General features: G+C 35.3%; 1 protein-coding gene across 5 annotated transcripts in view; it reads left to right on the forward strand.

Moving 5' to 3' along the window:
* Positions 1–19,526, forward strand: part of LOC143914960 (protein groucho-like) — a 233,096-nt gene that overhangs the window by 126,077 nt on the left and 87,493 nt on the right. For all 5 annotated transcript variants that reach the window (XM_077435396.1, XM_077435398.1, XM_077435399.1 and 2 more), the window contains one exon: positions 4,777–4,914. In XM_077435396.1, the coding sequence (XP_077291522.1) occupies positions 4,777–4,914 (138 nt within the window). The remainder of the gene's footprint in view (positions 1–4,776; positions 4,915–19,526) is intronic.

Genomic DNA, 19,526 nt, shown 5'->3' on the forward strand with positions numbered 1-19,526 from the left:
GCGGATCTAGTGTATTATACATCAATGAAGCGAACAGTCAAAATCATGACTTATCGCTACCGCCTTTAAATCATACTTTGGAACGTAGAAATGTATATATGTTTTTTTTACGATGTACCCCTTTTCTAAATCATACAAAATCTATTAAAATAAATTTCTTGTAGTTCACTATAGGAATACAAGAAATTTAGGGTGTATAGCTTTGAAAACCACATAGGGTTAAAGAGGCATATTTTCTTCCATCGGAAACAATTTATACAAAAAATGCATTTAATTTTAGAATTTTTCTAAATGGCGCATGGACGATATTTCTTCTTATATTTCATGATATTTCTTGCTACACCGGATCGACTTTTATGTGATTATCTGAAGAAAAATTCCTTTTATTTTTTTATAAAGTAAATAGTTATCTGATTATGCTTTGAGTAACTCAATTGAACAACACTGCCTTGTCTTTAGAGCAGCCTTAAAATTTTGCTCGTATCAAACTTTCTGCTTAATACAAAATTCATCTTATTCAAATGGAGTTTTACAAGCCTGCCTCAACATACACACCGATACAAAAGAATCGCCTTCTTATTCTCGAGAGCATTGAAATGTCAGATGCGCTCGTGTCTAGCATTAAGTGCAGCGTTTTATTATGCACAACTGTAGATTGTTCAGGATTTACGTGCAATAAATTACAGCGGTTTCAGACCGCGTCACGATGAAGCCTTTCGGACGATAAACCGCGAACGGCGAAACGGGGGGGTGGGGGGGTGGTAAATTTCGCTATTTGCGTAAACTACAATTTCAAACAACGGCAGTGCAAAACGGCGGTTTCTTTATATGCGCTTTTTATGCGCACGTTCCCGTTTTATCGGCCGTATCCGCGACAAAATATGCATGAAGTTGCGCGCGGATTTGGAACTTTCGTAATTGAAAACACGCGTTCGCTCGCTCGTAACGCTGAACGCCAACTAAAGCTTTCAGCTGAAATATGAATATTTATTTTACGCTCCGACCTGGAATTCAGACTCGTTCGCCGCGCTGTAAACATTGCCGTTAGAGAATCTCTCAACCTCTGGCCGAGTGACGCTTTGTCAGACTGCGGATAGCCTCATTAGGGATTTTATTAGTTTGGCGTGTCTGCTTATATTCAACCTTTTCCGTGACTAAATTCGTCAAATTGTATGAAATGAAATTTAGTTGTCGGAATTTTCAACAGGGCGGACCCTCTAGACTCTCCTTCCTGTCATTGGTTGCTCTTTGCGACTACTCTAGTATTGCCGTGCCCTGAACTAACTCGACTTTTACCTGATGAAATATTCCAACATATACTGCCTCGTTCGCATATCATTTCGGACGGTTGGGCACCGTACGGAAATATTCCACATATTGCAAATGGAATATACACGCATTCGTTTGTGGTTCAATACAAATCGATCATAATATGAATCAAAACAGGCACGTGTTGTGCCAAATGACGCTTCATCTTTCTTTACACACGCATCCACATATTTTCCGCATTTTGCGTATGTATTTCACTATCATTTGTATGTACCACGAAATTATAACCACTTTTATCGGAATTCGGAATATTTCCATACGCTGCCCAACCGTTCGAAATTATGTGCGAACCAGGCAGTATATGTCGGAGTATTTCATCAGGTAAAAGTCGAGCTAATTCAGGGCACGGCAATATTCAAATTTCAAGCAATGTTAATTGGTTAGCGTAAATGTTAACGACTGAGAGGTCCCGAGTTCGAGCACAGGTATGACCTCGATTGAAAAGAAGCACACGCTGTAAGATTCAAAGTCATTCTGTGGACATACTTGGATGTTTATATATTTATTTATTATTAAATAGCAAATTGCTAATGAATTATTACACAATTAACAAATTTTAAACTAAAACTAACAACTATAATATAACAGTTGACAAAATTAACAAAACTATAATTAGTAACCCTAAATTAATATAATTTAATTCCAAACATAGCATTTTATTAAACTTACACATATAGTTACGTCATCTTCCACAGAGGTATCCATTAACACCCCTCAAGAAAACACCAATGTTACCTCTAAAGCACTTCTAAAGCTCTCAGGAAGGGCATTGTATATATGTATATTTGAACACCTCTGTGGAAAACACCTCCTGCAGTTTTTACTTTCTCAACTCTACCTATAATTAATTTATTCCTATTTCTAGTTTCATAATTATGTATATCTCCATTCCTAACTATATGATCATTAAAATATTTTGGTATTAGATTCTTATCTAGCTTATATACAAATTTTAAAGTGCTTAATTTAAGACTATTTCTAATATCCAACTATTTCAATTCATCTAACATTCTTAAGTTTCCTCACATTCAAAATTGCACGCATTGCTCAATTCTGCTTTTTATTACTTTCGAAATTTTAAATTTGGACAGTGTTAAGTTATATAGACTGTATCTTGAACATGTATATAAATTTGGACTCCGTCAAGCTGATCCCTCATGCTTTGCATGACTTTACTATGAGGTAGCTACATCACTAAACACCATAGAGATATCTATGGACAAATTTATAGTGGAGTAGAGTGAGTAGCACATTTATGATAAATTCGAAATGCTATAAATTCAAATTTGCGAGAAACAAGATTGCCAATTTGGTGGAACCGTTTCTATAAATCAGGTATATTAGCAAAATCTGATAGGAAACGATCGACTTTGGAGTCACATACCCAAGGCCTTGCCAGCAGCACCGGGCCTGGGATTGTACCCATGACCTTTCATTATAAAGCTTTACACGTTAACCACTGAGTTAAGCACTGTTGTGGTTAGAATTGTTACCAATCTACTTGTCAACACTTACATTTTTGTAAATAAGCTTTCATAATGTTTTTGAATTATCGATATACGAGGTAGTCTTTGAAGCCAGATGATAAATACGTATGTATGTATATCGACCTTAATTGATATAAAGTATCGGTCGTTGAGCGTGGGTCGCAAACTCCAATTATTACCCTCACGTTCCCCATCGCACCACGTTGCTATCGAAGTCGTAAATTTAATTTGAAACATGTAGAGCAGAGTAGAGTGGAGTAGAATAGAGCAGAGGCACAGCTAGGCAAAGTGACAGGATTCGCTTTAACACGTTCTTGAACGATGCACCTGTCGCACGGGGGCACACTGTCGAATCGTTCCGGTCTGGCGAACCGACGCATTTTCAAACCATCCCCTGCGAACACACAAACCCCCGAAGCCTGCAACGAGACTGTAGCTTTCAGGTCTAATGTGGCCGAGCTTTGTATGTACTATATCAATTCCGCATCGCATGATATATTCAGCAAAACGAGATGCAGGTGCATTGTGTGTCGTTTGCTGGAATCCCCGTGGGGGCGGTTTCAGGGGTTGGTATGCGTCCCCTATAAAGGTGGGCACTCACGTTGAGATTTGTCTGTCGTTAAATCACTCGTAGGGTTTCTGACTTTTACTACGTAGACCCCACGAGGGATAAATATATCAAAGCTGTTTTTGAGCATCTCGTAGAATACATTTTTATTTGAAGCGAAAACTTACTTACACACTGTGTTAGAAATTACTTCAAAAATTTAACCAAGTTCTTACCTGGTGTTTTTACAATACAATTATAATTTGAGCCATTGAAAGATAGTGACGTGCCCAACTATGATCACCTGACCGATTGTATTGTGAACAAAATCTGTATCTTTTAACAGATTAGTTGCTGGTTTATTATATACCGCTACAAAAGATTAATGTGCAGACGAATCTCTTCATCAGATACTCCCAAACTATGGAACACTTTTTGACTGTTTCGGTCCTCATAGTTCTGGAAATATTTATATTACCTTTGTTCTAAAAATGTTGTGAGTTACCTAATCTCTGTGAATGGCCGCCTCAATATTCTGAACATATGCCTTTTGCAATACTATATGTAACCGATACTGCGAATGTCGATCTGAATAGCTGGTTGGCAGCCACTGCACAAGTTATTCTATTATGATAGAAACTCATAGAAACTTTGTATTTGGTCCAATTGTATAGCTTTCGCATTCGAAGTTGTCACGGGGATGCCATTTATTGTTCAACAAGTGAACTTGGAAGGTTTTGGAATGAATGTTACATTAATGTCGTTGCTAAAACAATTGGGACTTTATATTCCTAATAATTATGTGCGTGGTAGACATCATCATTTGATGATTACACCTCCTGCCTGGACAGTTTTCTATCGAATGGCTCCAATTCCAAGAGTTATCCGACTTCTCAATGAAATAGTTGCTGCTGATTTTGAATGTGATATTTTCCACTCAGTGGACGTAGGTTATCGGAGATTATTTTAATCTATTTGTCTGGTAGCCTGCGCTCATCATTATTTTCATAATTGAATGTGATATATGAGTGGAATTTTGATCTTCTCTCTTCCATTTGGGTCTCGTAGGGATGTATTGTATTTGCGGCTGGTTCTTATACATACATATATTGATGTAAGACATTCCCTACGTTATATTTTATTATGTGATATTTTTACTTTATCTGCTATTATTATATTTTTTTTTCAACCTTGTGGCCCATTAGGGACTCTCGTAAAGGAGTCCCTAGCCGCAAGGGTTCAAAATTAAACTTAAATAAATAAATTATGGAATATTTTATATGGATTACTAGTACGATATTAAATACTAACTAGTAGTTGGACGTTTTTATCTGTTTAGTGACATGGAATTTGATTATTTTAATGTTATTTTTGATGATTTTTTTTAACAAATTGTATTTTATTTATTTTCAGACTGAAATAGGTAAACGACTGAACGCAATAATAGGACAAATTCTTCCATTTCTAAGTCAAGAACACCATCAACAAGTGGTCACAGCTGTCGAGAGAGCAAAACAAGTGACGATGACCGAATTAAACGCAATCATTGGGGTGAGTTTTTTTGAATAGCTATACATACATATTATAGAACATCATTTCTTTACAATTGAATTATGTTTCCAAACGATGCGAATTAAATTATTCCTGCCACCTACCTCCCACTATGAACTTTCTCCGTAGTCTCTTTTCGTTGCGTATCGCGTTCAAAGGCAAACAACAGGGACGGGGCGCCGTTATTAAATTGAATTTTTGCCGTTTTGTTTCCAGCGGCGCCCGTGGGACAACGTCGGTGATTTCACTTTTTCGATAATTGAACAAACAATGTTTTTAATTGATAAAAACGTACCGGGTGGACGGCAAAGTTTTCCGCGTATGCCAAATTGGCTAGTAAAGTTAAACCTGAACAAAATTTATGGTGTTGCTATTATATCAGAATTTTATTTCAAACGACGTGCATTTTTTTGGTCAAGCATGTTTATATTGCATATACATAATTAGATTCTAATATATTTTCATATTTTATAGAAACTTAATTTTGAATTAAAAAAGCGATACTTCAAACAATGCATCGATTTATTTTTACTTTTTCATAAATAATTTGATACAGATTCATAATTTTATTCATTATTATTTACTTCAAACATTGGGAAAAATCAGGCATGTATTCGAATTTTTATATTCTTTTTTTTTAATAATACAACAATCGCGAGTTTCATTATATTTATGATCAAATCTGTGACATACAATAAATCCCAGATTAAATATATGTACGTACATAAATGTGGGACTTAGTTTTCTAACATAGAATAATGCATGTATGAATCATTAGGTTGCATTGCATGAGTAAAAGTAGTCATCCTGTATACGTGACGCGTGAGCGATTAGATCCTTGTGGCACTCCGCCGAATAAACAATGTTTTAGACGAGTCTCATTTTACTCTACCCGACAACCAGATCCTAAATACATACATATATATGTAGAAATACACGAATCAGTGGGCTCCAACCCTTTTTGACCGACTATTTTATTTAGAAAAATATAGGTATATATAGTTGCTTGATATTTCTAAATGTAACAAATAAGAAAATTAATGATTAATATGACAATAGTTTGTTGTACATGTATCAAAACACTGTAAATGTTGTTAGTATAATGTAGGAAGCTTTATACAATGTTTGGAAATGGAGACGATAATAGACAATGAAGTCTACAAGTTTTGATTTATTTTGGTGTTGAAACCTACCCTTAAATAGCCTCTCACGTTCTTCCTATTGGGAATTACCTGTATGTATGTATATTATATAATGAAAACTTTCATTCGACAAATGAAGTTTCATGTGACAAATGAAGTTTCTGTGGTCAGTTCCTACTTATAGTTTTTTTTTTATATTTATTTCGTTTCTCGGAGGGTAGGTATTGGTAAATTTTCGCGATATTCAATTTATTAGTCAGACGGGTTAGCTAGAGGGGGTCGGGAGTGCGCCCGACCGAGAGCACTTCCCACTAATTGGCCAAATGAAATTGTAAAGTTATCGGCCAACAAGTAGCCGAGAGGGTGGGTAGGGGTGGCAGGTGGCAGGGGTGGGCAACCGGTGGACAGGGGACCATTGGTGGGGACGTGTTCAACCGAGTAGCCTCAATTACGTACCGTCTGTGTTTCGTCGTCTATTGTGTTTCCTATTAGGAAGATGCTCTTAGCGTGGTTCGAATTTCGATTTAACACACATACTCCATCTGCACTTGCGAAATGATCTCGGAAATAAAACTGCAATCGAACTGAAAGTGATATTTTTTCATTTGCGCTGTATATCAAATTAAAAAAAAAACTTCAAGTTTTGCTTCATTAAAACAGAAACATTTGAATTCTGCTGGAAACACGTCGAATATAGTAATTGATCAATTATGTACATATGTATGTAGGCTACTAACTTAATGAATGATTGAACATAATATGTATATACAGATTACCACACGTCATCGACGAATTATAGGACTTATCCCTGTCAACACGGTCGAATAATATCAGACACAGTGGTACATAGAAATAGTATCCACACTAGGGTTATAAGTAGAGGTAGGATAGTCACAGTGCTATCCATTGTTCGGCAAACCTTTAACAATGCATTTACAACCTTTGAACAATACACGGCCCCCTCAGGCTCCGGTGACTAGTTATAAGCAGTGGTGTAGTACTAAATAAAAAAGAACCAGGTCGGTGTTTAATTTTTACGACCCCCCCCCGCTTTTTTCCGTACTAAAAAAAAAAGTTGTATCCTAATATTGGTAATCCAAATATTTATATAAAAAAAAAAATAATAATTAACAAATATTCTTACTTGTTGAAATTATGATTTATTTTTTTATATTTTATAAAAACTTGCATAATGCATCCTCTTCAACATCTTTGATTTTGCAAAACCCGTGTTTGTGTGTCAACAGCAACATTTGCTTTTAGCAATGCTTAAACCGTGTACATATGTATACATATGTCAAAAAACTATCAAATTTTAACATGTTAATTTAGATATGACTATTCATTTAAGCTGAGTTCCCTAAGTATATCCATCCTCAAGTGCGTATGGTCAATAGTTCAAAGAATCTTATTTTCGAAGTTTTGGCTGGTTTTAGATAAAAAAGCCAATAAATTTCATTCAACGTCCTTTAAGTTTTCAATGTGCTCAGATTACTATTCGATTGTGGAACATCAATATTTGGAATACAAAATTTTATATGAAATTTTAGTCAAAATATTTTTTAATTGTACTCTAAAAACAATATTTATATCAATAAAAGTGCCAGGGCGGCGACCTGGCTCAAAAAAAAGTACCCGGGCGGCGACCTGGCCCGACTACACCACTGGTTATAAGTTATAACTAGAGATAGGATAGCCAAAGGTGCCGCTTATTGTTTTTTTGTTGAAAATGCTTTGTAAAAAAGGTTCGGCAAACCTTTAACAATACATTTACAACATTTGAACAATACGCAGCACCCTCTGGGTCCGGGCTTTAGTTATAACTAGTCACCGGACCCAGAAGGTGCCGCGTATTGTTCAAAGGTTGTAAATGCATTGTTAAAGGTTTGCCGAACCTTTTTACTTAAAGGATTTACAACAATGGAACAATAGATAGCACTGTGACTATCCTACCTCTAGTTATAACCCTAGTCTGGATACTACAATACTAGAAAGTTAATAAATTAAAATACATTCTTTTCAATCGGTCAGACTGCGGGATTGAACCCAGCGGCCTCTCGGTGCTTAGCATCAACGCAACCACCGAGACATGCTGCTGGCTAAATATAGAAGGAGGGGGGGGGGGTAGGCATCAAGATAAGATTATTTTCAAATGAGAGGCAATAAATTTGGAAACCACTGCCATACATTGACCGCACTACAGCAACTGCTACGAAATCAAATTATTCGCGGCTTACGTCAATCTCATCAGTCCGGAAAATGATTGGAATAATCTAGGAAGGGGAGGGATCAAATTATCCCCGGTTTTAATTACCATAGTTCCACTTGTATTTCATTTAATCGAACTGTCGCCGTATTGTCGATTCGATCCGGAGTTCGCGAAACAGACAATGGACTCCGACACTACCGATCGGAAAAAAGAGCTCGAAACGCTCGATCGCCTGACAATAAGGTAGGTGGCCAAACAAAGGCGAAACAAAACAACCGTTTCACTTTTGTAATTAACAAGTTTAGATTTGGCGCCCCTGCCGCCTCGAGGGAAAGACACGCCATTGCGTTTCCAATTAGAGACTGTCAATCGCGGCCCGCTAATGTATAAGTTTTTTTCGACTCGGCTGGTGATTCGGCGGATTCTGTATGACGTTTTGACTGCCCTGTCGATCGATTCGGCGGTTTCTTCTCCCGTCGGGGTAAGTTTAGTATGCGGAGAGCGGCTTATTTCCACTTGGTCGATCTCTCTCGCGTTTGGAGCTCTTGACATCGCCGCCATTCTGGTCGGATGCCCGCTTTCGGTCGGTGTGAATGGCTCTAATGTTCGTGGCTGTGTATGAACATGTGTGGATGTGTGTGTGTGTGTGTGTGGGAATCGCGTGTGTTGCGAAAGAGGCTTGCATTTCGCGTCTACGATGCCGTTTCTGTTTGAATTGTGGTTTCATGGTTGGGGAGATTGTATGGGGAGCGTTTCGACAAATAGATTAAAATTGAGAAGTCAAACGTAAAGTCAACATTTTGATGAGTGAAATAATATAGGAAAGGATCTACATATGTACATCAGGGCTGCGCCTAGGAGTTCGGCCGCTCTTTAATTTTATCTGCATTTGTATAAATCATATTAATTCGGGATATATGTAGTATTGAAAATTTTAATTACAGTAAAAAGTAACCAGAAAAATCGAAACGTTTAGTTCTGAACAGGACCATACGACAAGAGACATTCTTCTTTAAGCTCATAGATAATTTCCTTGACTGTTCTGATTTACTGAGTAAAGTTGATTTCAAGATCCCAGTTAGGTATTCTAGACACGTTGCACTCTTTTCACTTAATCCTTTCAATACTAATTCCCAAAAATATTCTTATCTGCAGCGTGTTTATCGTATGTTTAACGGGGAGCTGAATGAGGTTGATCTTTTCGGTTACATCAATTCAGGACTAACATCAAGAGAATCTTGACCGATTGATCCATGTCATCTTCTATTCTATTTTATAAACCTTTTTCCAATATTTTAACACTGTAGATTAGTTATGCAATGTGCTATTTAGTCATGTTATAGCTTTTATTCTTTTCCTTTTCATTTGTTTATCTTATATTTATCTTTTTCATTTCTTTATCTTTGTAAAAATCTGTAATTGAACTCGGATGTTATATATATTATATATTTACTCTTTGTTTTTATGCATTTCTACATCTTGTTGTCTGTTGATTTTTCAATAAATAAAATAAAAATAAAAAAGAGACACTAAGGGCGAAATCACACAGTGTGGGATGTGGGACGTGGGTTTTTTTAGATAGTTTTAACAAATATAGAAAAAATATGGCGTTCATGGTACCGAACATGGGATATTCTTTTCAAAACGACACATTCGAGCTCTTTCGTTGAAATTGTATAGTAGTGTTTATCCTTGCTTGACAGATAGATAGTAGATAGTGTAAAGAGATTGAAATGGCAATGGATGGGCCACGTGGCTAGAAGAATGGATGGAAGGTGGACAAAATAAGTGCAAGAATGATACCCGAGAGAGTGCAAAAGAGTAAATGGAAGACCGCAGGGAAGATAGGTAGACGAAATTAGGAAAGTGTGTGAGGTGATATGGATGAGAGTTGCGCAAAACAGAGACGGGTGGAAGCATGTTGGAGAGGCCTTCATCCAGCAGTGGATGGTGAGCGGCTGTAGATGGTAATGATGAGACGAATCTATTAAGCATGTACATACATATGTAGCATGTTTGTAGGATTTAGTTTTCTGACCTAGAAGAACGCACGTATGAATGTTTGATTTGAATTATTGATGAGCCGAAGAATGTTTGAGTTGTCTTCTTGTACATTAGATTAGATCGTTGTGGCTCTCCGAGTATCGATTATCGATGTTTTAAACCACCCAACGAGTCCCATATTGCTGTACTGTCGATGTCTTCTGACATCCGGATCCTATATATATTTGTAACAAAGATTCATATATATGCATAAACACAGTTTTAGAATATTTGGCGGCGTATTAAATTACGAATATGAGGACTACGATTTTTAGAAGCAGGCTGTAATGGGGTATGCGAGCCAATAAAAAGGTTGGAAGCCGCTGTTTTCCAATATGTTATAATTAATCTTCGGCGTTGGATGCGTGCTTTTCAAATAACAATACACCGCTTCATTAGTGTTTTATTTATTTATTTTATTTTTATTTTATTAATTGAAAAATCAACAGACAGGATGTACAGAGATAGGTATAAAAAACACAAAAAGTAAATAAATAATATATGTAACACCCGAGTCCAATAATAGATTTTTACAAAAATGAAAAAGATAAATATAAGGAAAACAAATTAAAAAGTAAAGAATAAAGGCATGACAAAATATGTAGTACATTGCATAATTAAACTATAGTATTAAAATATTTGAAAAAGGTTATAAGATAGAATATAAGAAGAAATTGAAATTTACAAATATAAAAAACAAATGAAAAAGGTAAATACAAAATAAACAAATGAAATGGAAAGGAATGAAAGCTATAATATGATTAAATAGCACATTACATAACTAAACTAAAGTATAAAAATAATGGAAATATTGGAAAAATAGAATAGAAGAAAAAATGAATCAATCGGTCAAGATTCTCTTGATGTTAGACCTGAATTGATGTAGGGAAATACCAAACAGATCAACCTCATTCAGCTCTCCGTTAAACATACGATAAACGCGCTGCAGATAAAAATATTTTTGGGAATTAGTATTGAAAGGATCAAGTGAAAAGAGTGTAACGCGTCTAGGGTATCGAACTGGGATTCTGAAATTAACCTTATTCAGTAAATCAGAACAATCAAGGAAACCATTTATGAGCTTAAAGAAGAATATAGCATCAGAATGTCGTCGCCTGACAGAAAGATTGTTAAAAGAAAGGATTTTTAAAATGTCGGAAACAGTAGAATGGGTATAGGTAGGAAAAAGGTAGCGTAAGGATTTAATAAATTTAAGTTGAACTTTCTCAATACAATTAATATGGGATAAATAAAAAGGTGACCAGATAATTGAGGCAAATTCAAGGTGAGACCTTACAAAGGAAAAATAAAGTAATTTTAGTACATAAGGATCATTAAAGGGTTTTGTTGAGCGGAGTAGGAATCCAAGAGATTTAAATGCTTTGTTGGTAATAAAAGAAATATGTTCAGAGAAATCTAGTTTATTATTGAGTATTACACCAAGATCCTTAATAGAAGATGACGTGTTAAGGATTGAATGATTTAATTGATATTGATTAGTAATAATTGACTTATTTCTAGTGAAATTTAAAATAGAGCATTTTTCTAGATTAATAAAAAGATCATTATTTAAACAATATATAGAGAATCTATCTAGATCTTCTTGTATCTTATGACAATCGTCTATGGTGTATATAGGTTTGTAAATTTTTAAATCATCAGCGTAAAGAAGTATAAAGGAATGTTTGAAGATGTATGAGATATCATTAATATAGAGTAAAAAGAATAAGGGACCTAAATGCGACCCTTGTGGGACACCGGAAGGAATATGTCTAAGTGATGATCTAAAACCATTGAGAATTATGATTTGGTGACGATTTAGTATATACGAAGAGATCCAACGAAATAAATTTCCTCGGATTCCAAGGGACCAAAGTTTATTGAGTAAAAGGTTGTGATTGATTTTATCAAAAGCTTTAGAGAAATCCGTATAAACGACGTCTATTTGGATTCGTTTGTCCATATAAGATGTGAGAGTACTAGTGAAATTAAGCAGGTTAGTCTCTACCGATCTCCCCTTAAAAAAACCATGTTGTTCAGGTATAATGTAGTTTTTGAAATTGGAGAAAAGGAAATTATAGATAATTTTTTCAAAGATTTTACTAATGACAGATAGTTTAGATATAGGACGGTAATTCTCAATAAGATTCTTATCACCTTTTTTAAAAATAGGGGTGATGTAAGATAATTTCCAATAGTCAGGAAATTTACCGTTCGACATAGAAAGATTGAAAAGGATTGTTATGGGAAGAGATAATGGGACAGCACATTTAACAAGGAAAAAAGAAGGCAAACCATCACAACCCGCACCAAGATTAACATTGAGAGAGTTGATGTGACTGAGTACAGTAGATAAGTAGTGTTAAAAGGAAGAGAGCAAAAAAGCATGGTTGAAAAATTACTGTTCAATATTACACGTTTTTTGTGTGCATATCTGCTTATAGAATATGTGAATAAATACGCTTTTGTGATACAAAATTAGTGAGAAATTCAGATTGTGAGAGATATTATTATTTAAATTACGGCTCAATTGGTTAATGTATTGCATTTATTTCTATTAAATATCACAATTCGAAGATAGACAAACCAATTTGTATTTTTTGTAAAATATACTGATCAAAAATAAATGAGGCGTGAAAGATTAGTCTAGAATTTTTATAATTTTAACATCTTCACGAATAGAACACAAGATGTTTACACACACATATTGTCATGTATAAATAACCCCGCCTACTTACGAGTGTTAATCGTTATTTTTTTTCGTCACATGCTAAAACAAGACGAGGCGATTTATAAATACCTTTAAAAAACTCCTCGGGACAATTTTTATCCTTGTTAAAGCTCCGAAGGCATGTTAAACACCATGTGAAAAAAAACCCTAAGTATTTTTCTTTGTATAGAACTCTCTCGGAATCCGAGTGTCTCTTGTTTCGTTTGCGCGTTAATTTCCGTCTCAATTCGAGACTTCCGTTTCGAACGTCTAATAGTAATCGTTACAGTAATTAAGTTGAATTATTTATGCACGTTTCCAGCCGCTTCCGCTTGAGGCGTTCCACATTTATATACAGGGTGTGAAATGCTTGCATGCGGGCAAACTCTCCTCGACATACACATTTACATGAATGTACTTATATATTTAATTTCGCCAGAGGGAGAAGTTCGAGCTTACGCTTCAGAGACCTCACCTTTGAATTGGCATGTTGGTATTCCTGCCTTCTAAGCCTCGCCTCTGCTACCTTTCTGGAAAACCCGCAAACATAATCATACAATTCGACAACCATAGTCAGTGTCTCTTATAAAATTATGAGAGATAATCGTTTGCTCCAGATTATGGGACTAAAATATTCAAGTTTCTGAGTATATGACTCGCTCTTTCTATATATGGACAAAATTATTGTTATCGGCTTTAATTTGGAACAAGATACTGCACTGTTAGAACTATTGCATACCAGTAGAAAGGTAGTTGTTTTAAGTCCTGACCAAATACGCTGCTGGCGAGAGCTTTTGCACAGATCGACCGTCTTCTGCTAGAATTTTCCGATTTTTCTAGATTAATTGTTGTGACGTATCCAATAAATCAGTATCTTCCTTCAAAACTTTTGAAATGCTACCTACACCACGTGTTTCTCGCAAATTGTTGATTGTCCATAGATGTCTCTATTGTATTCTGTCCTGATATGCTTGAAAAATTGTTAGTTTTTATTTAAATAATCCTTGGGCTAATTCCTGCCATGGCACATATGTATGCAATAAAATATATGCTGTTCCAGTTAACAAGGATTAAGTGTAGAAACATTGTTTCTTTGATGACATAACTTCATGATCCGTTGTTTTAATTTGAAGATTGAAATGAGTCAGTCGTTCGTTTTAAATAAGCTTTTATGTATTTCGTTAAATATCCAGCAGCGTGGACTATTGGTTAGCATAGTATGTTTCGAGCAGAGTGGTCACGGGTTCGAGTCCCACTAGAGTCCCGCTGTTGGCCAGACCATGGTTTGTGATTGCGGGTCGATGGTTTCCTTTCAGAGTTTGCCAATTTTTCTGATTTTCATTGAAATGGTTCCTGTAAATTGGCATTTCCTTTTAGATCTTTCTTGTTGTTGAGCGTCTGAGCCTTGAAGGTTTGCTAATTTCTATCATGAAATGCCCTGTAAATTTCTCCATAGATGTCACTGTGGATGATGTTTGTATGAATTCGCATTGCATAAAAATGCTTGTATTAATTGTATTATTGTATTGTATCTGTATTAGTACACTCGTCGCTTCGGAGCGATCTGTAAAGGCGAGTGTTGGATTAAAATAAAATAAAGTAATGTAATAATACTAGATTGATAAACGGATTATCCGAATCCAAGTTTATAGAAAGTATTCTCTATTTTTAAATAAATCTCATAAGCTTCGGTAGGAGTGTGCATACATACGTAATGAAGAATTAATATTCGCCCGTCGGATTTCGTTGAAATCTGACACTCATAAATGTATGAAAGGGTTCTTAGTTTTTTCCTCCCCCCCCCCTCTCGCCCCAACCCCAACCCCCTTCCACCGTTCCGACCGAAACTCGTCTGAAAACTTGGAATGGATTTTGCAAGAGCGCTCTCTGCGACAATGAAATGTTTACCGTCTCCCAGCGGGAGAATTTCCATTTTGATCTGGTGGAACGTATCGGATGCGAGGATTTGGCAAAAGTACTTTTTTGCTACTCTTTGCCGTCGAATATCTACGTGTGAAATCTGTGATGTGTGGCCTGAAAGCGAGACGGGCTCGCGGATGTATAATGTAAACGCACAATTCAATTATAAATGAAGATAATCCAATTTCAGCCAAAATATTATTAAAATTTTGATAAAACTGTTACTATTTCTAATACAGTGTACCGTACCGGTTAGTTTTGAGCACTTTTGCTTCACTGTTTCATCAGATATAAATGTAACATCGTTACACTAATTTTAAACCGTGACATTTTATGCAGACCAGAAGGAAAACCGTTTTATCGCCATTTACATTGTACCATTTTATCACTTTTCATCCCGATTTTTAAACTCATTCTTGCATTTATGATTTTAACAATCTTACTCAAGTGCTACAATTCCAAAATACAATATAAGAATATTGCTTTTTTTTTACCAAAATTATGTCTATAAGTTAGGGCAAGGATGATTGGAAATCAGCTTTTTATTTTTGATTTTTAAATGTTCACAATACATATTATATCTATTTTAAAAGCTACTGATCTACTGATCATTTTCTATTTTACAATTTTAATTTAATTTTGTTGGTCATCATAGTATTATATTATTCTAATGTTAATGTACAGCGTAATTGGAAAAAAGAGCTTAAAAACCTATTTCTAATTTGGAAATCAGTTTTGAGATCTGAATCCGATTTGAATTACGTTTATTATCTACTAGGTACATACATACACAGTGCACGGTATAAACTACTTTGTTAGCTTCATCCAAAACTTGTAATAATAAGATTTGTATATAGGCATTGAACTACGACACAAAAATTGCAACGAAATGGATCTCGACATTGGGAAAACTCAATTAGGGAGTGAAAGTACTTGAAATTGAAATGAATGACATTCAACAAACTATAACCAACCTTAATATAAATGAAATATATTTTTCAATTCGAATCTATTATATTTTTGAACGAAGTTGGAAGCGAATTGGATTTAGTTCACCTTTGTGCTGAACGTTACGTATAATGTTCGCCTGATTGCGGTATGGTTTGCGTGCGGTACTGTTGACTTCGGTCTAGGGGTTGTTTTTCCATTTTCTTGTGAAGGGTTGAAAATAAAAAGAGTTCGTACGTTCTAAACAATTCCCCGGGCAAGAAAACCTTCGCTTTTTTTTCCTCCACCTTTTTAACCGGAGTTGAAAACTATTTAGAGTTCAGGTTTCCTTTTCAGGGAGGTTTCCTTTCCTCACAACATCGATATAATAATTGATTTTCTTCGTCGAGCAGAATATCCGTCATGCTCAGACATTTTTATAGATAATCTCAGCTTGCATCCCCGAATGTCTTTGTTTGTACCCACCCTCGTGTGCTTGTGGGGGATGTTACAGCATCCATGTGCCCCGGGAGTATCACTCCCGGTGCTTAAGATGAGATTCGCGGCTCTAGTGCGCCATTGGCTTTTATATGGAATACTATACTCTTGGCGTAAGCCTTCTCTGACTGTATATAATATGTATGTATGTATTTATATACTCCATGAATGCCATTGTTTGCTCCGTGATCCACCTACAAACCACCGTTCCTCTCTGCCGAGACGTTGCCATAATCATATTGAAGCGTCTTGGATGCTGGCATGTGTGTAGATTATTTGTTACAAATGGCGGTGGCACATTCGCTTCTAATTGGTCGTAATTGTAAATTTTAATTTTTTACAGTTGGACTTACTTTTGCCTAACGGAACCATTCCACTATTTTGTAAAGCAAATTTAGTAATAGTAGGCTATTATATGCTACTAATGTTCTGCCCGTTGATTTCAACGGGTGGTTTCGGAAAGGAATTGATACACGAATTAAAATAAAGTTACACTTTTTATATAAATATAATGTAGGGTAATTTATAGGCGCGCGCACGTATTCATAGTAAAAAGTTGAGTGCGTGCATTACACGCTAACCGATCAAACCGGTTCACCCGTTCGAAATGATGAATGAATGTGTGTGACGTTTATATATGTGACGTCACCTGTTTAATATCAGGAGCACATGTCGGACGCTCTACACCCCTCCACTTCCCCGCTACCCCGCATCTCTTCGACACGATCGGTCGTCACGTCACATCCCTATGCATAACGTATACTCCTGGTATTCTAAAACTTGTTTTTTTTTTTGGAAATCTCCATACTGGTCCACGCATCCGCCGTTACATACATACATCGCGTCCGTTTTTTTTATATATATTATATACTAGTGTTGTATCCAATGAAATATGATCGCATGAATAGTGGCATATTAAGTTATTAAATAAAAAAAAATTAAAATAAATGTGTCGGTCCTGTGTTCGATCGGCACGCGGTCGAATTTTTTTCAAATACCTTTTAAATATATTTATATTTAATTGTTTAATATGAAAACTTACCTACATTTAAAAAGTATAAAACACCAATAGAAGAATTAATTAACTTATTTATTTATTAAATTAATAAGTTTTCAACGCTAAATGCTGAGAGACTTGCCTAAAGGAAACATTGGTAGCAAACAGTATACACATGTATATATATATAGGGAGAAGTTTTTTTCTTTCTTTATTATTAGAAGGCTCTTTTATATTCGTACATTTTGTTGGCAGTGCTTTAGCTATGACGTAAATATGTATTTCGAGTCAAAACGACTATTATAGTACGGCGATCGCTATCGCAGATACACACACAGATATACAGACAAGCAGAATAGCGATATTATATATGTGATTATAGTATGATACTTGATTTTGTGATAGATTAGCATAGGTACATGCATAGTATTGAATAGCTATGTAGATAGGTTTTTGCAAACGTGAAACCACTTAGTATAAATTATGAGCTTTTTGAGAATTCTTACCCTTTCTTAAAAAGTTAAAAAAGAAGGCGAACACTTGGAGAAGGACCTCTACTATTTTTTTTATTAGTAAACCACTTCCGATTTTTAATGAACGGATCTCAGGTGCTCCAGCATTCCAGGAGTGTTTACCGGGCGTGTTCGGCACGCGATTCCGGACAAAGGGTTCCGGGTCATTTCTATTCTATCTGCGATCCCGGAATTTTTTCCTTCCCCCATCCACCCCTTAATGCCGTTATATCCCCGGCTCGTCTCGCTACACCTTTTTTGCTTTTCCACCTTTCTCCCACACCCCCTCGCATTAGAGTAACCTAAGGGTTTAGTAGCAATCTCGAACCGCACCCACCCCCCACGACCCTACAAATAAACTTAATCAATCCTAATTTGGGGGTGGCTCTCACGACGAGAGCACATCCCCACCCCTCCCCCCCTCCCGACCCCATCCTCCGAGGGTTCCACGGATTTTGTCGGAATATCGCCGCGTTACATTAGGGACGACGTTTACAATATGAAATCTGAAAATATTTTCTTAAGCCCTCGACAAATTTAGACCGTAAAATCGGATTATGCGTTTATTTAAATGGGGCTATTTGTGCGCCGGGGGTTTTTTGATATTACACCACCGCTAATAATATATTTCATTTTTGATTCCGCACCCTTATAATAATAATAATAATAATAATATACATATAATATCAAAAAAAGTTCGCGCTCGCGAACAAGTTCACCAACACGTTCAATTTCTATTGCTTGGTTGTTCTTTGTCAGTTTTATTTTTTATATTTAAATTATAAATGTGTATAACCGAAATAATTCACTTCTTTTACCTAAAATATTCCCAATGTTTTATTCTATTAATTACTTTCCAAAACTGGCAAATTACTATGTAGTTATATATTATGATATAATATTTCTACACACGTTTGAAAAGTTTTACTATCATTATTTAAATATAGACATATTTCGAAGTGTGTACTTCTAAACGGTAGTTTCCGGTTTGATATCAGTGCAAATATTTACATTGATATACATATGTATATTATCATGTTTCTATTTATGGCAATGTAAATACGAAGCGCATTTTATTTTTCCCAAAACGACTTATATTGCGAATACACGTATTTTATTTACTTTTTTTTTTGTTTTTCAAACGAAACGCTACATATTTATTTATTTATATTTAATTTATACCAGGGAGGCCTAACATATGATTAGTATTATACAAAGTAAATACATGTCAATTAACATCTACAGAGACATGTGATCAATTTGTAAATTTGGAGCATTTTATTCAATTCAGTGAAATTCGAGATTGATGAAAAATTTGCGTGAAAATGGGTAAGCTTCCCAATTAGTTGGAATCGTTTCAATGAAAATCAGATAAATTGACAAATTCAATAAAATTTTTGTTATTAATCAACAAGAATAGTCGAAATATGAATTTCCTAAATGGAATTTTATTTATTTCTCATATAAAGACAATTTAATATATTATCCTATTAATTCAATTCAGATTCGTGTAAATACGAGTGAATAATATTACGAGTTTTTACCTCGAAATTTTACCGATTTAAAATTCAGCACACTTCCAATTAACCCTTTTAAACGAAAACAAAAAATAGTGTGTAAATACAGAACACTATCCCAATAAATATGTTTCAAT

This window comes from Arctopsyche grandis, chromosome 7, assembly GCF_051622035.1.
Source record: "Arctopsyche grandis isolate Sample6627 chromosome 7, ASM5162203v2, whole genome shotgun sequence".
NCBI lineage: Eukaryota > Metazoa > Arthropoda > Insecta > Trichoptera > Hydropsychidae > Arctopsyche > Arctopsyche grandis.